General features: G+C 34.2%; 1 protein-coding gene across 1 annotated transcript in view; it reads right to left on the bottom strand.

Moving 5' to 3' along the window:
- PPFIA2 (PTPRF interacting protein alpha 2) overlaps positions 1-25,748 on the bottom strand; it is a 608,808-nt gene that overhangs the window by 126,419 nt on the left and 456,641 nt on the right. Inside the window, exon 7 of the mRNA XM_044679176.1 lies at positions 574-795. Within this exon, the coding sequence (XP_044535111.1) occupies positions 574-795 (222 nt within the window). The remainder of the gene's footprint in view (positions 1-573; positions 796-25,748) is intronic.

Raw genomic sequence — 25,748 nt, 5'->3', positions numbered from 1 at the left:
GTTATTCTCCTACTCCTAATTTTTTAAAAAATATATTTGTTGTTTGGCTGATTAATGTATAAGTTAAGTCATTTTAGTTGAATAAAAGTATTATTTTTATTATCATCTCATTCTATTACTACACATGTTATTATATTTTTATTCCTTTTGTTGTTTCCCAATTATGTTTTAAAATGGTTGTGACAGCACAAAGGACTTTTGTGGGCTACCTGAGGCCACTGAGTGGTATGCTTAACATTACTAGTGTATACTACCCACTATGGATTCTTTTCTGCTAGCAAATTTTGCCTGAAGAGAGGAAAGAGAAAGTATGACGGGTCTAGGACCTTGAAGAATGGGAGAGAGAAAGCCACAAAAGCAGCAAAGTCTTACCTAGAGTCACACAGTAAATTGCAAAGGTTAGATTTGAATCCATAATTTCCTGATTTCAAACCTACATGCTTATCTTCAAGGAAAAGCTGTATCTGTGACTGGTATAATTTGAACCAAATTAAAATCTTTTAAGAAAGAATGTGACGAATGCAGGCTCTTTAGGATGATATGATGGTAATAATATTCATTTTAACAGCTTACCTCTCTAATATCCCTTTGATATTTGGTGTTCATTTCCTCTGTTTTAATGAGGTCCTTTCTGGCTGTCTCTGCTTCCTGTTCCACCTCTCCCACTCGGGAAGAAAGGGCTGCTAAGCGCTCTTTCATTTGGACCATTTCATAATTTTGCTTTTCAAGTAATTCTTGTAGTTCCATCACTTGGCTGGTGTCATCTGTTGAGTCTATGGAACCATTGGACAAACGCTGTAATTAAAGAGAAAATAAAAATGCCATAGTTATCTTCTGCCTCAATTTTAAGATGTAAAATTACAAAAGACTAGATTCTCCATCTTTCTTCTGCTGGAAATAAAAACTGTTAAAAGAAGTGAGATTTATGTAAAAAATAAATTTTTTGAATAAGACTTTAATTGTTATTAAGATGTTCTATTCATTCATCTGCCTTATATTAAGAGCTAACTGTACAAGGCAGGATATTCTGAGTACAGGGAAGGGGAAAGGTTTGAAGAGTATAGAAAACTTAAACAGGACATGGTCATTACATTCACCAAGCTCATAATCTAGAAGGGTGATTAAATATACACAGGTCTCTAGTGTAGAGAATGTAGTCCATTCTCAGAACAAAGCCCATTGGAGATAAACCATTTATGTTGAACTTTAAAGGATGTGCAGGAATCTGACAGATAACAATGAGAAAGGAATGAAATTTAGGAAATACAAATTCATAAATTTAAAATTAATATAGCCATTCTTAAACAAATTCACGTTTTACAATTCTATAGAAACATCATAATATTCCACTGATACTGCTTTTGCTATTTTCACAATTTGAAGGGTTGTTGCTCCCTATTTTATTTTCCAGGGAAAGATAAGAACAGATATCTTTTATAACGTACGCTGACATCATTTTTACATGTTCTCTTCAATCCAGTAACACTTCCATTCTGGCTTTCCCAAATAAAAAAGACACTCCATTTCTCAACTCTGGACATCCTTTCATGCTTGGAATACTCCCCTTCCTCCATTGTGACTACTGACTTCCTTAGCTTCCTTTAAGCTTCAACTAAAATAATCCCACCTTGTATAGGCAGCCTTCCCTAACCCTCTTAATCCCAGTACTTCCTTCTTTTTTTGTCCCATTTATCCTAAATAGAGCTTGCTTTGTGTTTTAGTTTGCATGCTATCTTCTGTATTCGATTGTAAGCTCCCAAAGGCCTGGGACTTTTGCCTTTTGCCTTATTTTTGTATCCCCATCACTTAAGACAGTTCCTTGTATGTGAGAAGAACTTAATATATGTTTATTGAATTGAATTGAAATTGATCTAGCAAGATCCAAGGTTAAAAACAATAGTGCTGGAAAAAAACCCGAACTTTATGATTTCCAGTTCATTATCTACGTAAGAGACAAAGAGATAGAGACAGACAGAGATAGTCAATCAGTGATAACATATTAAGTACCTAATATTTGTTGGTGATGTGTACAGCACAAAGAGACACAAAGAAAAAGAAAGAGATCCAGAGAGAGAGCATACAAAGTATAGTGGAAACTAAGTCACAGAATGAATCCACTGGAACTTGAAAGAAGCTTAGAGAAGTGGAGGCTTTATGGGATTAAGTGCCTCCTCAAGGTGGTATTACTAGTGAGTGTGAAGGAGCTTGGTCCAGAACTCATCATAGTTACATGTTACTGACTTGCTTCTCTAAGCAGAAGTTTAAATGAACATGACTTCATCTGGGGCTTAGAGCTTAGTGAAAGTTTATAAATATTTGTTGGATTCCATTGGAATTGATTCTAATGTATAAATTAGAAAATGCTATAAATTAGCATGGGCTCTAAGCCAAGAAGAAATCAGGCTGCGCATGAAGGACATTAGATAATGTCAAGTAGTAGAAAATCAAACTAAAAACATAACCCCTTGCCCTCCATTTCAGAGCACTTTTGCTCACTGCCAAGATATGCATACTCTCTGTATTACTGATAACTGGAGGAAGGACACAGTCATTTTTTCAGGCAATTAATTTTTATGGGTCTGATGTTTTTATGAACTTATCCCATTATCTACATACAGTTCATCAACCTGATATGAATGCATCAATCGGAATCACTTTAAAGCTATGATTTATGGGAAAATTCACACATACTCATATGCTCTCAGTAGAATTAGAACACATTTTATTTCCTGGACACACCTTCCATTTACCCCAATCATTATTTTCCATTTGCAAACATTAAAATATGAATTATGATTTAGTATAAAGTACATCCTCAGTTTTTCCAAAAAAAACAGTCAGCTGATTTTAAAAAAATTCTTTGTTACAATATACTTGAAAATCAGTATTTTTTGAAAAACTAAATATTAAAATATTCACATATATTAAGGACCAAATTATTTAATCATAGGAATTTCCTACATGAATATAAATCTCAAGATCTTGAGTCTCTAACACAAAAGCCTGGCATATATCTCTCTCTTTGCTAAGCATGTTGAATCTTTAATTTAGTGAGTTTGGGGGAAAGAGGAGAAAAGTATTCATCTACATTCCTAGAAAACTGCCTAGAATCTTGGTAACATGAGGCAAGAATAAGGGATGATCTCAAGTGGATAGCTATTGATAAAATCTAAAAACAATGAGAAGGTCTCTGGGTAATTTTCTGTAGTGGTCCTAAGGGAAGGAAAGCCAAATAGGGCTCAAAGGCATGGAGGGGCTTAGATCTATAGCAATATGGTATGTCTACAGTGTCAAGACCAGTACTTTGCATAAAAGAGGCTCATAGATTGAAATGAATTTGAGTGCGTACTCGTACTAATTAAATAATTGAAATAAATTCTGAAGTATTTGGGATTCCGGCAATAGTGTTCAAAGTTAAAACAGCAGTGCCATTCTTATCTATGCTGGGACTGGGACAACACAATTCCTGACATGACTAAAAATTAACTAAATATTTGTTGACTGACATTGTCAACAAATATTTTGAGAGAGTATGTGAGAGAGTAGCTCAGGACTACTATATCAGAAGACCAGGCATAAATCCTGGCTTTTTTAGGTATAACATGGCCATGAGTATATCACTTAAACTTGAATTCTTTGCTTTTTCATCTATAAAATGGAAATAATGATAATATTTGTATCCTCTCCTTCACAATATTGTCAGATAGACATTATTCAAATGAATACTATTTAAATATATATATATATATATATTTATCATTATAATTCAGTTGTGCACAATACTGTAATATATACAGGGGAGAGAAACAAATGATAATCTTCAATGCTCAATAAACACTATTTTCCAATGACTTACTGACCTGTCCTGAAATTCTAAGGATAATTAAGGCAGAATGAAATATTGAGTCAATTTTCAGAAACTTTCTTGAATGGAATCAAATATATGCATTACCTAGTATAATAATTACAATTTAAATTATGAGGCTATTAGTAGCTTTTTGGTGGTTTTATTACAGCAAAGTAGAGAGAGTAAAGAGAGGGAAAGAGATTTCTTCAGGTAAGTAAGCAGAGCACAGAGCCAGAGACCCACACCTGCCACACCTTAACCAAAGCAAAGCTCAAGCTCCCAAAAAAAGAGCCCCATGGCGTGGGTCTCAGCCAAACATCTCCCAAGCCCCTGTACATCAAATGAGGACATACTTAAAAGGATGCTGGGAATTTAGCTCAGGTGTAGCAAATTTTCCACTTCCACACTAGTTACAAAGCCTATTTTGAATAATGGTGAATTTGGTGGCCACTGGATTCAGGGAATCATGAATAGTTCATATAATTAATCCACCTAAGAAGTAAAATGAACACCAGAACTTAAGTAGTCAGAAATCTTCAGTCAGCATCAATCCATTTTCACTATACAAAGCTTTGGGAGAACTAAAAGAGCAAGGAAATGTGGGCATGATTCTAGGCATTGAGCTGCATAAAACGTGATCCAATTCAATTTTTTTTTGCAGAACAGAGGATCCCAGTGATTATTTTTCATATAGTAGAAAACTGAAAAGCAAATCATTTTTTTCAAATTCAAATTCATATCAAGTTATTTCTTAGGGAAAAGGATATTAATTTCTTCAGCTAAAAACAAACAAGAGGCACCTTTCAAAGGTGCAGGACACTGAACTAAGCCTTGAGGATTAGACACAAGCAAAAAAGTGGGCATTATGTCAATGATGAAGGCTTCTCTTTCTTTTCAACTTGGTCTCAAGGAGTTTTCATTTTAATAGGGGAAGATAGCACAGCTGAAAAGTTAGGGCAGAAAAGACATCATACATGTGGGAAACTTGATAACTATTCATTATAAACTAATAAATGATTAGGGTATTGAGTTTACATTAGAATGGGTTGGTATAGGGAGGAAAGTCTAGTGGAATTAATAGGTATTATCATTATTTATTATTACAAAACATATTAATTAACATTAGTAGTAAATTAGTAATATAAAATTAATTAGGTATTAATTTGTTCAGTCCTTTCAGTTGTGTCTGATTCTTCATGGTTCCATTTGGAGTTTTCTTGGTGGAGATATTGGAGTGGCTTACTATTATTTTCTTTTCCAGCTCATTTTACAGATGAGAAAACTGAGGCAAATAGGATTGATTATACAGTGACTTGTCCACAGTCACACAGTTTATATGTAAATGTCTGAGGTCAGATTTGATCTCTGGTAAATGAGTCTTCATGACTCCAGATCCAAAGCTCTATCTACTGTGTCAACTAGTTGCCTTATTAATTTATTTGGAGTATAAAATTATATATTAGGGTGAGTTGTATAAAAATATTAGAAAAGAATATAGACGGCTTAGTGCACATCTGTATATAACTGCACAGTGACACATTGCACTGGTTTTATCTGAATCTTTGAGACTGACTTTTTCCTGTGCTCTTACTCTTGAGTTTTTTTTCCATGTAATGATACTGAGCTACTTCCCTCTGTGGCTCTTATGTTGCTATTGCCATTTATAGTGAAAACAACTTAAAAAGTTGAGGAACATCAGTTCATTTGATGATATTAATGAAATCCTGACTCAAGATATTAAAAAAAACCAGGTCAGAAAGTTGTTGTATGTCCATTTGTGCTTTCACAGATCACTGAAGAATACTATTTTACACCAGAGATTCATTATGTTCAAAAGCTCAGGTCTGAAATTACTTATCATGGACTAGTTCATTATATTATGCTTAAGCTCTGTTAATTAATAGAGTACACTCTCATTACTAGCTCACTGGGATTACTGCAATATATAAGGTTGGAACTGACATGGATTTATGTTGAGAAATCTAATTTTAAAAGTTCAGAATTATCATTCTACTTTAAGAGACCAGAGTTATGATTACCTAGCTCTGCTTCAATAAAAATGAAAAGTCCCTCTGAAATCATTACGCTTCTCATATAATATTTACTAGTTGGGAGAAAATTTACCACCATGTAATGATTTCAACAATTGGCACAGATTTAAAAAATAAAACTTTAAGGAGAAAAAAGTATTTTTACTAAAAACATATATACATACATGCACACACACACATAATGTAGTTTTATGCCAGGATGCTTTCTATGCATAATCTTCTCTACTTTTTTTAAATTTTGGTATTTTCAAATGTGATGATATATATTGAAATTATCAAGTGGGATCTCAATGATTGGGAAATTATCTCCAATAAGAGATTGTAACCTATTCAAGTCTGCGCATTACATGTAACACTTGTCCATGTTCTCTATTAATTTTTCCATAATTGATATACTTAATTTGGCAATGCATAAGAGAAAAAAAAAGTTTAGAGAAAAAAATTAGAGAGGAAATAGCAGGAAGGATAAGAAAAAAGGTTTGCTGAGTTGTTTTTGAGGTATGTCTGACTCTTCATAACTCCACTTGGGATTTTCTTGGCAAATATAGTGAAATAGTTTGACATTTCCTTTTTCCAGCTCATTTTACAGATGAATAAACTGAGACAAATATGTTTAAGTGACAGAGCTCATAAATGTCTGAAGCCATATTTGAACACAGGAAAATGAGTCTTCATGACTCCAGGTCTGGCAGAAAAGACTTTAGTTACTATTTTGATTTCTCAAATTCAATAATAATTTCACAGGAAATAGGTTTATCAACTTTTATTAAAATTTCACCATATCTCTCTATTTCCAGGAAATTGTTTGAAGAAAGAAAAAAGTATTTCTATTCTCCTTTAGTAAAAATTTCAATTAATATACAGAAATGTTTGTTTTGGAAGTAGACATTGAATGAGCTTAGATGGAAAACAAAGCCAAAAAACCCAAGAGACTACTATTTCATATTCTGCAGGGACAATTCTCATAAGAAAGTAGATACCAATATTATTCCCCTTCCCTGGAGAGCATATTTCTCTATGACTAGAATGCAGAGACAAATGGAAATAGCACATCTATAAGACCAACCAATCTTAAAAGCAGTCAGATTATGGAGAGAGACAGACACCACTGAAGGGAAATAATTCTGAAAGGATGGAGTAAGGCAGTTGCCAGATTCAGAATTTTTGTGCTAGAATGGAACTTCATATAGTTTTTGACCATGGATCCCATCTATATCTCAAACCACTGGCCCTTCATTCTTCACTTGAAGAGGAACAAGGGAAATAAAATTCACTTCCTGAGACAATCTATTTCTCTTTGAGATAATTCTTAATTGACAAATCTAATTCTCTGCAATTTCAATTCTTTGGCTAAAGCATCTGGAGCCAAGCACAATGTCCCCTTCCTCTATCATATCTTAGAATATTTAAAAAAGTAATCAACTCAACAATCTGTTAGTAGTACCTGCTGGGATAGTAAACTGGATTAGACTGTGAGAAACACAACATTTTGGTAATGCTTATATCAGGAATAATTTATAAACTTCTAGAGAGATGTGATAGACGTAAAAATCCTGTTGATTCTGTGTCCACTATAGGTGACACACTTGCCCTCTTCTTTTCACTCATGGCTATGATATTAGTTTTAGTTTTAATATTTGGCCTCAGTGATTGCAATAGCTTCTACACTGGTCTCCATACCTCAATTCTATCATCCATCAAGTCCATCTTCACTTCTGACAAAGTAATTTTCCTTAAGCAGAGATCTGATTCTCCAAGTCACTTCCTGTTACTTCTGAGATAAAGTATGAAGTCCTCTGTTTAGGTTTTAAAGCCCTATACAGCCATTCCCCAATTTAATCTTCCAGAATAAAAAAAATGTTTTCAATTGGAATGAAATGACTTTTCCAGGGTCACACAGCTAGGAAGTGTGTGAGGTCAGATATGAACCCAGGATGTTCCATCTCTAGTAGCACCTACCTTGCAGGGCTATTGTGAGAATCAAATGTAATAATATTTGTAAAGCCTTTTAGCACAGTGTCTTGCACATAGTAAGCATTATACATGAATCCATCCATCTATGTATGTACGCATGTATGTATGTATGTATCTATCTATCTGTCTATCTATCCATCTATCCTTCCATCTATCTCACACACATATTCACATATGTATATACTTATTTCTTTTCCCTCCTCACCTTATGAACATTATAATAATAGTTTTGTACATATATATGTATCTCAATAGATCTTTCCATCTATCCATCTATACATACAGTCATACATATAAAAAAGGGCAAAGTCAGATCTATAAATTAGGAGAGCTAGTCATGGAGTATAAAATACAATCAAACCATTTTGCTTCTTTCTAATCAAAGATTTTTAAAAATAACTTTATATTACTAAGTCATTAGTCCAAGGTCATATACAAAGCATTAGGCTTTGGCTTTGAACCTGTATTCCCTAATTCCAAATCTAGCACATTTTCTGTTGAATCATGTTGAGAAATAGTGAAGAAGCCTTCATAAAGAATCCATATTAATTCTGCTGGACCTTCCCAGGGGAAGAACTTCCTATCATGGTATATTATCTGGTTCTGCATTTCCCATTAAAAAGGTGGCATCAAATGGTCTTGCTTGCATATCAAAGGATGGCTCTGCAAAGTAAGTCCTTTTTTCCCAGTATCTAGATTGGCAAAACTGTGTTGCAGCTATTTTTTGTGACAAGAGTTCTGAGTTTACACAAAATAAATAGGAAGAATTTTTGGACAGGATGCGTATCCCTGCTGTCACCACCACCATGCATCACCGCCCCCTAACGAACTCTGAGGCTGGTATGATGATACAGACTGCTAAAGATACCCTGAAGCAGACTCTTTTAGGGAGGCTGTTTAACAAGCCACATCATGTTTCTTATTACTCAATCTGGCATATCATACTCAACAATGGTAATCACCTTTATTGAGTTATTAATAGCGAAAAAATCTAAAGACTTACCTCAACTATCATCAAAATTTAACTGATTACTTATAAAATAAGCAAAATTTCCTCATTGTTCTGTTTCTGCACTATCGCTTCACTTATTAGAAAAAAGTTTTTAAGCTAAAGTTTTATTGATTCACTCTTACTAAAAGACAAACCATGTAATGTAATTTTTAAAGAAAAAAGATGAAGAAAATTAATAAAACAGTTAATAAAATGGGGAAAATGGCACTATGTGAAATATTCTATACTCATGGCCTAACTTCTCCATTCTGTAAAAGGATAATAGGGAGGTGACACCTCATAATTCTTCTTTGAGACCTAGTCTTTTCTTTGTAACTTTACAGTATTGACTTTTGATTGTGTTCTGGTGGTTGCTCTATTCCCATTGTTCCTTCCCTACACATGATCATCATATATTGTTTTCTTGGTTCTACTTACTTCACTTTGCAACAGTTTATTTGGTGTCTCCTCAGGCTTCTTGGTATTGATCATATTTACAGTAATAGGTATATTTACAGTAAGAGCACAGTAATATTCTCTCACATTCAAGTACCAAGCTAAGATGGGTGAAGGGGACTCATGAGAGTTTTGAGGACACATGAAAAGTTTTGGAAAAGTCACTGTAGTGAGTGAGAGAGTAAACCAATTAATGAAAGTATAAAAGGAATATCTTGCCTGGGTGAGGGCTCAGGTGAGATTATATTGGTTGGTTGATTATAATAATGATGGCAAAATGATGTCATTAGGGGTAATGTCTTTTGCATAAATTGGATTTCAGTGAGGCAGAAGTTCACGAAGTTGTCAGCCTCATTCTCTCTTCCAAAGTCACTACAGTGGCAGGGCAAAAGTCCAGATGACTGTTGATGGTGTTGAATGCAGTGGATGACCTTGGCATTTCAATGTCTGATCGAGCTCTAAATACTCCACAGTACCTGCTTTTATAGCCTTCATGGCTTTTGGAATAAACTGTTCTCTTCTGCCGGGAGGAATCTTCACATGCCTTGGTAGACATTATTCTAACTCACCAAAGATTTTGAGGCTTTTTCGTTGTCCTCAACTTGGTTTTAGTCTGCCTGCCTAAATATTTTGACGAGGTGTGGCTGATGTATATGCTATAATTTCTTGGAGCCACAGGTGAGGGCTGGGTGATTAAGTGGATACCAAAGGAGGAAGAGAGCTCTGAAAAGGGTTTGTTTGGTCAACCCTTATATCAGAGATATTAGTCCTCCCATAATACCCTCTAAACCTCTGGGACTATGTAACATAAAATCCCTGACAACTTAGTCCATGACAGACTAATGAGATTATATAACAGGTTTTTAATGGACCAGTTTGACACGGCTTCATGATTTTCCCTATCATAGTTTTAGCACATCAGGTGAGTATGAACAAAGATAACAACAATGGAAGTAATCCATCACTGGAAATTACCAGTGTAAGATTACTGCTAGGATAAGGGAGCAAGACAGAGAGATATATAAAGAGAACAAAGACAGAAAGACTTATAGAATCAGAGATACAGATGTAGACGTGGTGACAGAGAATCAGACACATATGGAAAGAGTCTAAAGAGCCAAACTGTTGTGATCCTCTCACTATATATATTAATGATTCTGGTCCTTGGGTAAAAAGCCTGTAGTGTCTATAATTAAGTCTGTATTCAAAAACTCTCCAATTTCTTAGAAAATGTGAGAGTCTCTGCTCTATTAAAATAAAATTGAAACAACAGTCATTTCCAAATCAGGAAAAAGTTTTAGAGGAGAACTGTTGGGGAGGTTTTCTTTTGGTGCCTTTCCATCATATAATATATTCATTTTTTGTTTGAGATCCTTTAGAAAAATGGCTGTGTTTTTATTAGGAAATCTCGCCTACATTCAGAACATTATAGCCTGTAAGAGACAACAGAGCATTTTAACTGTTTTTTATTATTAACTGTATTATTCCATACTATGTATTACGTGATACTTTAAACATTATTCATTTTCATGTTTTATTGCTTGCACATTGCCAAAGAAAATTGGTACATTAAACAAAATTATTAACAATTTTGTAAATTTATTTTAAATTGTTAAATATTGAATATAGACCGTAAAGTACTTGGGAAGTCAAAATTGCTACATAAATACCACTTAATTGGGAATATTCAGCTTTGCTTCTTAAATACAAGCTACTCTTCAGTATTTAGGAACTGTTAATTTCCAGCTGTTAAAGAGGGCAATGGCCAATGCTTCTGCAGGCTGAGGAGTTTTTTCTTTTCTTTTTTAATAACCTAGTAGAATATTGTGTGTGTGTGTGTGGATGGGGAAAGGATTAATTTTTATTTTCCTTTAACATCTTTATTAACTTGAATTCTATATATTGCTTCCTCAACACAATATTAATTCAATTTAAACCAGAAAATACCAGTAGATACCTATTATTAGTACAATATAGTTGGTCAGTGATATGGAGTTTGGCAAAATCAAGTGGTCCAAAAAGTCAGCAAGGTGAAGTTTCTTTTCTAAGTGCTTCTCATCTTTCCTTACAGTAGGTAATAAGTATTAAAGGAATAATTATGGAATATCGACTATTGTTATTCTGGTAGGTTTGGATTTAGGAAATGTACCAATTGGGAGGTATTATTGAGAAATAACAACAAAGGGAAAAAAGAAGAAAAAGATCATTAATAAAATCTATTTTTTAAAACTGACAATAAGCAAAATGAATTTTATATGAGGATAGAAACAAAAAAGGGTAATTTTGTTACAATCTTTCTAAATTTAATATATACTTCTAATATATTATAAGTAATAGAATTTCTGCTTTTGTGTGTAATTTTTTCTCTCATTTGTATAATGAAATATCGTTTGTTATATTAAAAATAAAAAAGCCTTGTCAGTTATTATTATTATTATTTATTTTCTTGATAAAGGTCTCAGAGATACTAGAGTTATTCTCTATTTCCAGTGAGTAGGATCATAAAATTACTTCAAAGCACAGTTCACAATTTCGATATTGGACTTTCATAGATTTCTGCTTACTCTCTCACCTTATTACCTTTCTACCACTCTTGAATTTACTTTGCACATACTTAAGATTTACTTATCTTTATGAATGGTATTAATTTTCAACCCCTAGTAGACTACAATTTCCTTGAATGCAGGGGGCTGCTGGGTGTTGTCTTTAAGCCTTCAGTCCCTAGCATACGTTCTTGAATAAAGTAGGGACTTACTAAATATGGCAGAATTGAATGGGAAAAAAATTAAACACAAATTCGTGAGGAACTTATGATCTTGTACACCAGTCATACAAATAAGCTTTTATATAAATGACCATAGTAACATAGTGTTCAATAAACCCAAAGATCAAGCTTTTAGGGGAAGAACTATTTGAAAAAAATTGCTCAGAAAACTGGGAATAGGTATGGCAGAAACAAGGTATAAACCAACATATCATACCATAAACAAACTAGGAGAGCTTACTTGTCAACTTAGGGATAAGGGAAGAACTTATGACTAAACAAGACAAAGAATAACATGAGAAGCACTTTTCCTTTGGAAGAAAGAATGAGACAAAACAATAAGTGCATTAGTAGGAACTTTCATATTCTAAGAATTTATCTAGATGACTTTAAAAGGCAGAAGAAAGAAAATGAATTATTTCATCTGGGATTCATGTATTCTCTTAAATTCAAATTAAGTGTAATGAGCCAAATGAATCTCAACTTAACCTGAAAATGGACAGATATTTCACATGGGTTATAACCATTTCAGATCAAGTTGTTATTTAGAAAATAATTAGGTATATACCAAAATCCTTTAAGTGTGTACTCCCAAAAGATTGCAGGTCAGGCAAAACACTTCAATCTGGATAAACTAGTCAGATGGCCAGCACTTCAATAATGGAAGACCTCTTTTAGTCTCTACTCCTGATTCATCAATGACCAAGTAAATACAGAAGAAAGCACATCTCTTGGGTATCAATATTGATATGCTATAAAAGTGTCAGGCTGTTTTCTTGAGCAACAGTGAATACATGGGGTACTAGCTTGAGTGTAGCCACAAAGGATATTATAGTTATTATCAATGATAATTTTTATATGTTTGGACCTGTCAAAGAAAAATCTAACCTGCAAATCATCTCTCAAGGTTGCATAAAATAAAAGATTATTTTCAAATAGCCCGAGGAATTTTTACTATTTCATATTGGCTCTCATCTGAGATATAACCTTCCCCTCTTCAAATGTACAACTGTCCTTGGAAATGAAGAAGCAGCAATCTGTTTACTGGCTGCCAAGTTCTACCTAAAGATAAGAATGAAAATCTTAGTGAAATAGAATTCAAACAGGCAACCTCTGAAAAGTGCTATATTTTAGTAACCATATATCTAACTAAACAATAAAAACTTTAAACTCAGTGAAGTAAAATGTAGAAGCCAAGCAATGGATTAGACCTTGAGTCAAATAACTTTCTGAATTTTTCTTTTCTCAGCTAGCCAAGAAATTCTTTACGGTTTTCTTTATAGATTTAATGATTCACTACTGCTGAAAAATAATCAAAGTGTTGGCATATTTAGAGACATTTTTTACTATATTGTAATGTAAAAGTATTTTAAGTTATTCAGAATATTTTTCTTTTTTAAACTATTTTTTCTTTTAAAATAATTTTCCATGTTTACATGATTCACTTTCTTTCCTTCCCTTCTTCCCTTCTCCCTCTCAGAATTAAGAGGCAATTACACTGGGTTGTACAAATGTCATTTGATACCTATTTTCATATTATTCATTTTTGCTCTAGAGCGATTTTTTAAAAGCTTAAATCCCAAATCACATACCCATATATCTATGTGATATGATGCCATATGTTTTGCTTTTGCATTTCTACTCCCATATTTCTCTCAATGTGGATTGCATTCTTTTACATAAGTCCTTCAGGAGTATACTGACTTGTTGCACTGCTACTACTAGCAAAGTCCATTACATTGGATTGTTACACAATGTTTTAATTTCTGTGTACCATGTTCTTCTTGTTCTGCTCATTTCACTCTGCATCAGTTTACTGAGGTTCTGCCAGTTCATATGGAAAGCTTCTAGATCATCAATCCTTACAGAACAGTAGTATCCCATCATCATCACATACCACAATTGTTTCAGCAATTCCCCAATTGATGGACAGCCAGTCATTTTCCAATTTTTTGCCACCACAAAGAGCATGGCTATGAATATTTTTATACAAGTATTTTCCTATCTTTTGGGGCTACAGGCCCAGCAGTGGTATGGGTGTATCAAAGGGTATGCATTCTTTTAAGTCTCTTTGCGCATAATTCCAAATTTCCCTCCAGAATGGCTGGATTAATATACAGCTCCACTAGCAATACATTAGTGTAGTGATTTTGCCACATCCCCTCTAAAATTTATTATTTTCCTTTACTGTCATATTGGCCAATCTGCTACATGTGAGGTATTACCTCAGCATTGTTTTGATTTGCATTTCTCTAATTATAAGAGATTTAGAACACTTTTTTCATGTGTTGATAGTTTTTATTTCTTTATCTGAAAATTGCCTATTCATGTCCAATGACCATTTGTCAGTTGTGGAATGTCTTGATTTTAGGTACACTTGACTTCGTTTCTTATAAATTTGAGAAATTAGACCTTTGTAAGATGTTTTTATTATAAAATCTTTTCCCTCAATTTTTTTCTTTCTTTCTAATTTTGGTTGCATTAATTTTGTTTGTAAAAAAACTTTTTAATTTAATGAAATAAAAATTATTCATTTTCTATTGTGTAGTGTTTTCTATCTTTTATTTGGTCTTAAATTCATTCCTTTCTCATAGAGCTGACAGGCATACTATTCTATGTTCACCTAATTTGTTTATGATTTCCCTCTTTATATTTGTCATCTACCCATTCTGACTTAATCTTGGTATAGGATGTTAGATGTTAATCTAAACCCAATATATTCCATACTGTTTTCCAATTTTCCAAACAGTTTTTTGTCACATAGTGGGTTCTTGTCCCAAAAGCTGGGATCTTTGAGTTTATCAAGCACAATTTTGCTACTGTCATTTACCCTAAGTCTATTCCATTGATCCACCCTTCTATCTCTAAGGCAGTACCATACTGTTTTGATGATCACTACTTTATAGTATAGTTTGAGACCTGGTAATGCTAGGCCTCCATCATTCACATTTTTTTCATTACTTCCCTTGATGTTCTTGATCTTTTGTTCTTCCAGATGAACTTTGTAATAGTTTTTTTCTAATTCTATAAAAAAGGTTTCTTAATAGTTTGATAGGGATAGCACTGAATAAGGAAATTAATTTAGGTAAGATCATTTTTATTATATTAGCTCATTCTACCCATAAGTAATTGATGCTTTTCTAATTGTTTCGGTCTAGTTTTATTTGTGTAAAGAGTGTTTTATAGTTATGCTCATAAAATTCCTGAATTTGTCTTGGAAATAGATTCCTAGCTATTTTATCCTGTCTAGAGTGATTTTAAATGGAGTTTCTCTTTCTAATTCTTGCTGCTGGTTTTCTTGGAAACATATAGGAATACTGATTATGTATGTGGGTTTATTTTATATCCTGCAACTTTGCTAAAGTTATTGTTTATTTCTACTAGCTTTTTAATGGATTTTCTCAGATTCTCTACATATACCATCATGTCATGTGCAAAGAGTGATAGTTTAGTTTCCTCATTGCCTACTTTGATCCCTTCTGTTATGTTGATAAATAACAGATATTTTGGGAAGCAGATAATTATGCCAGGGCCAGTTACCACCAAGTCACAGACACTGACTGACAGGCTTCAGTGAGAAGGGAGGGGTTTGACACTCCTGGCTCTCAAACCCCTCCCCCCAAGCAGTTGATTTTCAGTTGGAAAATGGAGACTGGCTAAGGTACTTCTGGTAAGTTTCTGTTGAAGCTGAACTCCAATGACGTTCCCTTTCTTTAACTTATATTCCCCACAGGTCTGATAGAGGAATAAGTAGAAGCTAGTTATCTAAATGTTGAGGACTGAGATGGATCTGATCTTAAAACTGACTGCTGAGTGGATTCAAGCTATGTGATAACTAGGAGCAGTGAGTATCCCCAAATAATTCCCAGGCATAGATATTGTAGGTAAAGCTTATATTAAGAAGGAAAGGGAAAAGTTAGAGGGGGTAATTAGGGTTTGGATAAGAAAAGGGTAACCCTGATCTGTTGGGTTGAAACTGCCCTCTCCCACAGGAGGGGGTGAAGGGCACTTGACCAAACTGGCTCTCTTGCTAATAGTGAATATTTCTAATCACTAAATCATTAAATAATTGTTGTATTGATGTTGGTAAGGACCAACCCTACTAAGCAGGCTAACTCCTGAGTAAAAACCAGGATGGCTTAGCCACAATGGCCCTCTCAGGTGAACCCCCAAGTCAGGAGCAGTAAGCAGTCTGATCTGCCCCCATAAACCTCCAGAAGCAACTGACCAACCCCTTCTCAACTATCCCCTCACCCAGAGTTCTCCAGGGAGGGTCCCCTGCAATTCTGGGTGAGGCTGACCCTGTATTTTGCAGGGATTCCATGTTGCCATCCTTTACATAACACTTCAAATTATTTTTTTCTTCTCTAATTGCTACTGCTAGCATTCCTAGTACACTATTAAATAGTAGTGGTGGTAATGGGCATCCCTGCTTCTCTTCTGATATTATTGGGAAGGCATCTAACTCATCACTATTGCAGATAATGGTTGCTGATGGTTTTATATAAACTATTTATTATTTTGAGGAAAGCCCTTTTATTACTATAATTTTTAATGTTTTCAATAGGAATGAGTGTTGTATTTTGTCAAAGCTTTTTCTGCATCTATTGAGATAATCATGTGATTTCTATTAGTTTAGTTGTTGATATGGTCAATTGTATGGATAGTTTTCCTAATATCAAACTATCCTTGCATTCCTGGTAAAAATCCAACCTGGTCACAGTGATTAATCTTTATGATAACTTGCTGTAGCATTTTAGCTAGTATTTTATTTAACATTTTTTCATCTATGTTCATAAAGGAGATTGGTCTATAGTTTATTTCTCTGTTTTTGGTCTCCTTGGCTTGAGAATCAGTACCATATTTATATCATAAAAAGAATTTGGTAAGACTCCTTCTTTGCCTATTTTGTCAAGTAGTTTGTAGAGTATTGGGATTAATTGATCTTTAAATGTTTGATAGAATTCACTTGTGACTTCCTCTGGCCCTGGTGATTTCTTTCTTATGGAGTTTCTTGACTGCTTGTTCAATTTCTTTTTCTGATATGGAATTATTTAAGTGTTTTATTTCCTCTCCTGTTAATATAGGCAATTTGCTTTTTTAAAAAATATTTTTCCATTTTACCAAGATTGCCATATTTATTGGCATATAAATAAGCAAAATAGCTCTTAATAATTGCCTTAATTTTCTCTTCATTAGAGGTGAGTCATCCTTTTCATTCATGATACTGTTAATTTGGTTCTCTTTCTTTTTTAAATTAGATTAAATAATATTTTTATTTTATTTGTTTTTTCAAAGTACCAGCTCCTAGTCTTATTTATTAGTTCTATAGTTCTATTACTTTCTATTTTATTAATTTCTCTTTGATTTTTAGGATTTCCAATTTGGTCTTTACTTAAGGGTTTTTAATTTGTTCTTTTTCTAGTTTTGTTTTGTTTTTTAAGTTGTATCCCCAATTCATTAATCTCCTCTTTCTCTTTTTTTGTTCATATTGGCACCTAGGGATATAATTTCCCCCTGAGTAATGCTTTTGCTCTATCCCATAAATTTGGATATTATGTTTCCTCATTGTCATTCTCTTCGATGAAATTAGAAATTGTTTCTATGATTTGTTCTTTAACCAACCAGTTTTGGAAAATAAAATTATTTAATTTCCAATTAATTTTTAATTTGCCTCTCCATGTTTGCTTACTAACTATAATTTCTATCTCATTATGATCTGAAAAATTGCATTAATTATTTCTTGCATTTGTTTGCAATATTTTTATGTCCTAGTCAATGGCCAATCATTGTAAATATACCATGTGCTACTGAAAATAGGTATATTACTCTTTATCACTATTTACTTTTCTTCCTATATCTATTAACTCTGATTCTTCTAACACTTAATTCACCTCTCTTACTTCTCTCATTTATTTTTTTGGTTTGACTTATCTAGATCTGATAGAGGAAGGTTGAGGTCTTCCACTAGTATACTTTTACTACCTATTTCCTCCTTAATCTCTAATAGTTTCTCCTTTAAATATTTGAATTATATACCATTTAGTGCATACATATTGAGTACTGATATTTCTTCATTGTCTATACTACCTTTTATCAGGATATAGTTACCTTCCTTATTTCTTTTAATCAGATCTATTTTCACTTTGGTATTGTCAGATATAACGACTGTAACTCCTGCCTTCTTTTTCTCAGTTGATGCCCAATAAATTCTCTTCCAGCCTCTTACCTTTACCCTCTGTGTGTCTACCTGCCTCATGGGTCTTTTTTGTAGACATGTGGTAGAATTTTGGTTTTTCATCCACTCTGTTATCCAATTCCATTTTATGGGTGAGTTCATCCCATTCACATTCAGAGTTTTAATTACCATTTGTGTATTCCCCATCATTTCTCTTTCCTCTTTTAATCATACCCTTTCTTCTTTCATTAATTCCTTCCACACCAGTGTTTTACTTTTAACCTATCCTCCTTTTCCACCCTTAATTTATTTTCCTCTTCATCTCCTCTCTTCTTATTTCACTTCTATTTCTCTTTAGGATCTTTTGGTCACACAACCCCACCAACTTTTCTCTCTCTTTTAATACTCTCCCTCACCAAACCACACCTTCTTTATTCCCTTTCTATTTCTCTATAAGTTAAGATAGAATTCTTTACCGCAAGGAATGTGGATGTTCTTCCATCTCAGAACTGATTCCACTAAGAGAAAAGTTTATTTATTTCCTGTCACCACTCTCTTCTTTACCTTCTTATAATAGTATTCCATACCACACCCATTGTGCCTCTTTACATGGTATAATTTACCCTATTTTATCCCTTCCTTTGACTTTCTCTTAGTACAATCCTTTTCCCTTAATTTATTTTTTATATCATCCTAAAAAGCTTAATACCACAACCTCTGCCTATCTATAGTTTTTCTATCTATTATGATGATGAAAACAATGGTTAAGTGTTACAGATATCATTTTTCCATGAAGGAATAGAATCAATTTGACCTTATTGAAGTCTTTAATTTTTTTTCTCTTTCTTATTTACCCTTTTTATGATTCTCTTGAATTTTGTATTTGGACATCAAATTTTCTGTTTAATTCTGGCCTTTTCTTTAGAAATGCTTGGAAATTTTCTGTTTTATTATATGCACATACTTTCCAATAAAATTATGTATATAGTCAATTTTAATGGGTAGGTGATTCTTCGTTGTAGACCCAGTTCTCTTGCCTTCCTAAATATCATATTCCAAGCCTTGCAGTCCTTTAGTGAGGAGGCTGCCAGATCTTGTGTAATTCTGACTGGGGCTCCTTGATATCTGAATTGTCTCTTCCTGGCCCCTTGTAATATTTTCACCTTGGCCTGGAAGCTCTTAAATTTGACTATAACATTCTTGGGAGTTGTCTTTTGAGGACTTAGTATGGGGGCGATATGTGGATTCTTTCAGTGTCTATTATGCCTTCTTGTTGAAGAATATCAGAGCAGTTTATTGAATAATTTCTTGTAATATGACATCTAGGTTGTTGTTATTTTTTTGTCCCATGCGTTCATGTAGTTCAATAATTCTCAAATTGTCTCTCCTCGATCTATTTTCCAGGTCAGTTGTCTTTTCAATATGATATTTCATATTTCCTCCTATCTTTTCATTCTTTTGAGTTTGCTTTATTATTTCTTGTTGTCTCATGAGATCTTTAGCTTCTACTTGCCCAATTCTAGTCTTTAAATATATATTTTCAGCTATGATCTTTTTATTTTCCTTTTTGGTTTGGTCCATCCTTCTTTTCATGGCATCAAGCAAGTCAATTCTGGTTGCCAATTTGCTTATTTCTTCATTTGATTTCTGTGCCACTTTTTCAATTTGGGCAATTGTGTCTTTTAAGCTATTTTCTTTTTGTATTAGTTTCATTTCTTTTTCCCACTTTTCTTCTCTTTGTTCTATATTTCTTACTTGGTTCTTGAACTCATTTTGAGTTCCTCCAGAGCTTGAGACTTATTTCCATTTTTTGGGGTGAGTTTGTATGTGTTTATTTGTTTCTCACTCTCTTCCATTGCCTCTGTATTTTGCTCTTTTTCTCCATAGAAATTTTCCAAGGTCAAGAGGTTTTTTTGTTGTTGTTTATTCCTTTTTCTGCTGGAGGTTTGGGATTCCTGTATGTTGGTGGTCATTGCTATCTTGGTTTCTGTCTCAAAGGGCTATGCCTTGGGATTATCTTCTCTTCCTTGTCAGAGGCCTGAGGACAGGTTGATCTGTGGTGTTTTTTGTGTAGCTTGCTTCATAGTGTTTTGCCCTAAGGCAGTGATGGTCAAACTAATACCCCGGGCCAGATGCAGCCCCCTGAAATGTTCTATCCAGTTGTGGGACATTATTCCTAATCTGAAGAATATAATGAATACAATATAATGAGACTTCAAAAGAGTTGCCTTAGAAACAAACTGACAGATGAACATTTCTTTTCCTTTGTCCCCCTTTTTAAAAAGTTTTCCCATCACTACCCTAAGGCTATCTTTCTCAGCTGCTGCTGCTACTACTTGTTGCTGCTGCAGCTCTGAGTCCCACCTCCTATGGCTGGTATTTTTCAAGGGTGGGTCTGTAGTGGAGTTTTACCCTGTGGCTATGTTCATTAGCTGTTGCTGCCTCTGCTGCTGCTAAGTGGGAGCAGTCTTCCTGCTACTCCCCAAGTCTCAATAGCCAAATCTGGCATAGCCCTCAGGGATGAGTTTGTGGTCCTTTCAGAAGCCCCAAAGAATTTGGAGATTTCCCTAATCCTGTTTCTAACTGGGTGAGTGGGTGGAGGGATAGTCTCTTGTGCAGTTTTTTCCACACTTATAATGTTGGAATGCCCTCTCAATGCCTACCTTTCACACTGCTTTCAGTGGAAGAGCCTCTAAATTCATCCTGTTTTGACTTCTGCCCTTTTCAAATGCTTTTAAATGATTGGTTTGGAAGAAATTTCTGAGTGGCTCCAAGTTTTTCACACTACTAAGCCACCATCTTCACTCTCCACCACAAATATTTTAAAGTTTAAAAATGTAAAAATGTCTATTAATTTAGTAAAGAAAAAATTCTCTTACACAAAACAAGGTTACTAAAATAATTGGGTTTCATATTTCAATAGAAATTTATTTATAATTATTTATAATATAATTTATAAATAATCTCTAATTCCAATCAACCTTAACCAACTTTTAGATAATGAGTTTGGAAACATATCTCTATATCTATCTATCTATCTATCTATCTATCTATCTATCTATCTATCTATCTATCTTTATCTGTCTTACATATTGTCAGCATAGTGTGTACTGCAACATCTTAGCCTAACAGGCAGTAATAAAGGTGGGTTGAATAGAATGAAAGAAATGAAATACTCAAATGAAAAAGAGTAAAGATAGTTCTTTATTTGGAGTCAGAGGCATTTTGGTATAAATCCCACTTTTAACTATTATTTTTTAATGTGATCTTGGGTCAGTCACTTAACTTCCTCTGGAATGTTTCCCCAAGTATAAATGGAGAATTGAGCTAGAAAATCTAAGTCCATTTCAGCTTTAAATCTGAGGTCAATGATCTTATGATCAGAAAAACAGTCCCATGGGGAAGGTGAGTCATCATCATTATCCACATTTTTTCACAAATAAAGATTTACAGCTAGAAAGAGGTTTTGCCTTATGACTTGTCCAAGCCAAACTGAATTAATCCATCTTGTGAGATTTAGCCCACTCTTTTTTGTTTGTATTTATTTTGTTGTTTTAGGGAAAGCAAGGCGTCACAATCTTGAGCAAATAAGCATCTTAAATATTGCCAAAAGAAATAGTCTATGATGAATTAAGAGATATTCTTGGAGCTAGGAAGATCTGAGTTTCCCATACTTAAAATGAACTCTTACTTTCACAATCTACTCTCAGGAGTTTGTGTTTTCTTCAAAATGATCACAATAACATCTTCTACATGAAGCCTATGACAATTTCTAGTGGCAAATATACTGCACTCCCAAACTTACATTGAATTTATTCCATATCCATTTTGTGCATATTTATGTAACCTGGGGTGCAAGTCCATCTGTATAATACGTAAGACTCTATTTATTGGTAGAGAATGATTACACAAACCTGATTATTTATATAAAAGGGAGTTTTTTGTATGTAAACAGTGAGAGGCTGACATGAGATCCTGGTACTTCTGACCAGTTTTGAAAGAGTACACTCTGCTAGCTGTGTGACCATGGGCAAGTCACAGGCCCCATTGCCTACCACTTACCATCCTTCTACCTTGGAACCAATAAACAGTACTGATTCTAAGATGGAAGGTAAGAGTTTTTTTTTTTAAAGAAAGAGAACACCTTGGGACACAGGTACTCTTCAGGAAGAAGTCCCTAGAGAACGGGAATTAATTTAGGAACAAGCTGACTTATAAAGAAAATTAATGGGCAGTCTTGTCCCTATCTCTAATTTATCATACTAGGTACTTTGGGAATTTTTTCCTTAGGTGAGATCTCAGACTCTCTTTGTATATGTTATATTCCTTGGTAGGATGTAAAATTTTTCAAGATAAAAACTATTTCATTTATTTTTCTCATTACAAATAGCTAGAACAGTTTTTGGCACAGCATAATTACTTAATATGTGATTGCTGATTGATACATAAATATGAATCATATCTTCCTGACAATAAAAAATAGTCTTGGAAAGAAAGATTTTATTTTATATTTTTGGTAGGACAAAAAAACCTGTGTTAGAAAAATGAAACTTGAAAGGAAATTAACTTTTAGATGAATGATATGCTATTAGAAGTGAAAGAGATTAATTAACTTTCAGCACTAAGAAAGATATGAATGCAATCACAGAATGAAGAATCATTAGGCCACTTCATCATCATCACTCTCATTGCTACTAGGCACAGTATCTAGGATTGGTATAAGTAAAAGGAACTTCAGGGAACCACCATTCAGTCCTTTGGGTTAAATTATAACTGTTTGAGATACAAGAGGGAAAAGATAGATGTGGATCAATAATGTAATAAAAAATAAGATACATTCTAGCCGACAAAAAGTTAACTGATAAAATTAGTTAATATCTACGGGAAAATGTTGAAAAAAAGTGATTATGTGTGCAGGGAAGAGGTCACCATTGATGCTGGTCCTATGTACAAAGAGCATTTACATCACTTGAGGCAATGGCATCGGTGACAATTTATGTTCAATCATAGAATATTCTAGTTGTGAGAGTAACAGATTCTAAGGATCACATGAAGACATTTTTTCTAGAAGTTGTGTACTTAAAACTAGTTCTATAAAGCCCCTGCTCTGAATAGAATCCTGGAAGTTCCATCAGCCAAATCCCTAAGATATTCTTAAAGTAGTTCATTTTCTACTCCCCAATGTGTTTTGATTTCTCTATATCTAACATTCCACTCTGATGTCTCCTCATAAGCCTCAGGTGTCCATGGATTCTGGAATTTTATATAGTGAATCATGTGTCCCAGTGCCTGGGAATGTTTTGATTAAGATGCATCATTTTTGTCTCTGGACTAGTCTGAATGGATTTAGAGCTAGTCGGTGTGACAATTCCATGAGGATCTCTTAAGCCCATATGGAATTTTTGCAATAGGACAGGGTTAAGTTGCGTCTATCATTTTCTGCTGTGCGGCTTCTCTTGCTGTCCCCTCTAAACATGAGGAGGTGTACATAGAACACAGGGTCTGGAATTAGGAAGATCTGAGTTCAAATCCAGCCTTGCATACTTGCTAGCTCTGTGACTCTTAACAAATTGCTCAACCCTTATTTGCCTCAACTACCATTTTTAAAATGGAAACATTCTAGAGAAAGAAATGGAAAACCTCTTTAGTATCCTTCCTAAGGAAACCCCAAGGACAAAGTCCATGGGATCACATAATCTAAGTATCAGGTATGGCTCAACAACAAAACAACCACCAAACACTACCTCCAGAGGCCATGTCTGGAAGAAGCTAAGCCATTTGGCTGGGCATTCTTTGAGACTACGAGTCCTGCCTATTCTTGACCACAGGCATTTTCCACACAGTGATTTGTCATTCCTGCCTTGCTTTTCACCTCTTACTCTGAAAAATATAACTATCTGAAATCTTCCACTGCCTCTGGAAAAGCATGTCAACAAAATAATCCATTCTCATCTTCATAACTTTCCAGATAAAAATTCCATTCCCTTGTAGGAAAGGCAACATGACATATTGGCCAGAGTGGTAGACTTTGATTCAGAATCAAGAAGACTGGATTAAAATCCTGCTTCATATACTTAACTGATGTGTGTGTGTGTGTGTGTGTGTGTGTGTGAGATGTGTGTGTATGAGACCCTTAATCACTTCACAGAGCTACATTTTCCTCATCTGTAAAATGAAAGGGTTGTACTTGACCTCTAAAATCCATTCTAACTATAAATTTATAATCCCATGTTTTGTTTTCTTATTAGAATTTAAGCTTCTTAAGGGGAAGGAAAAAAATCTAGCCTGTAAAAATGCAATTCATCAGTGCCTAGTAAAGTGTTTGGCATATAGCAAGTTGTGAAGACAGGCAAACGACTCAGTCAGAAGGACTGGAGTTCAAATCCAGCCTCAGACATTTTCTAGCTGGGTGACCTTGAGCAAATAACAACTCTGTTTGCCTCAATTTCCTCATATGTAAAATGAGCTGGAGAAAAAAAATGACAAACCACTGTAATATCTTTACCAAAAACAAAAAACCTAAAATGGGGTGATGAAGTATTGGTTACAACTAAGTGAATAAACAATAATAAGTCATGATTAAATGACTCATGCTCATTCAATTCATTGGTGGGGGATTTGGAAGGGATATATCTTCAATGAGAATCAGTTCAAATAAAATTTGAAAATATGCAGGTAGAATAAGAAACTGCTTATTTTCAAAAGTTTAATCTTTAATTTTTTAGACCCTTACTTTCCATCTTAGAATTAATACACTGTATTGGTGCCAGGGCAGAATGGTAAGAGCTACACAATGGGGGTGGTAAGTGATTTGTTCAGGGTCATACAACTAGGGAGTGTCTGAGGCCAGATCTGAACCCAGGACTGCTTGTTTCTAGGCCTCTGGCTCTCTATTAACTGAGATACTTAGCTGCCCTTCAAAAGTTCAATCTTCATAAAGAGCAGAACTTAGAGTCAAGGAATCCTGGGTTCAAGTTCTGTATCTGGTGATTCTGGGAAAAGTCACTTAAATTCTCAATTTCCCCACTGGTGACTCTCTAAGACCATGAACACAAAATAGGGGCTCATTTACCAGAAGGAATCCCAAGTGGGGTAATATATAATCTTTAAAATATGACATTAAAGATAAACCTAAAATTCTTAAATGTATGACTACTATGTTCTAGACAATTAAGCAGATCCTGTCCTCAAGACAAATTCTATTTGGGGAGAAAATATGTACACATATAAACATATACAAAATCTAAGCCCCCAAAAAGTAATTATAGAAGTGTGAGGGTGAGAGTCAAATATATCTTCTTCCCTAATTAACTAGAAACCAGACTCAAACGTAGTCATTTCTATATTCTGGGCAATACTCTCAGATCATCCTTTTAAGACAAATTCAGTTTTTTGTGGGAGAGAGATCCTGCATGCCCTAGTAGGGGAAATGGAGCTGCAAGACTACGAGAGCTAGAGTAATGTAGCAGAATAGGACTCAAGGAGGC

This window comes from Gracilinanus agilis, chromosome 5 (assembly GCF_016433145.1).
Source record: "Gracilinanus agilis isolate LMUSP501 chromosome 5, AgileGrace, whole genome shotgun sequence".
NCBI classification, from domain to species: Eukaryota; Metazoa; Chordata; class Mammalia; order Didelphimorphia; family Didelphidae; genus Gracilinanus; species Gracilinanus agilis.
The sequence above is the reverse complement of the archived record's forward strand: the minus strand, read 5'-3'. Positions and strand labels throughout refer to the sequence as shown.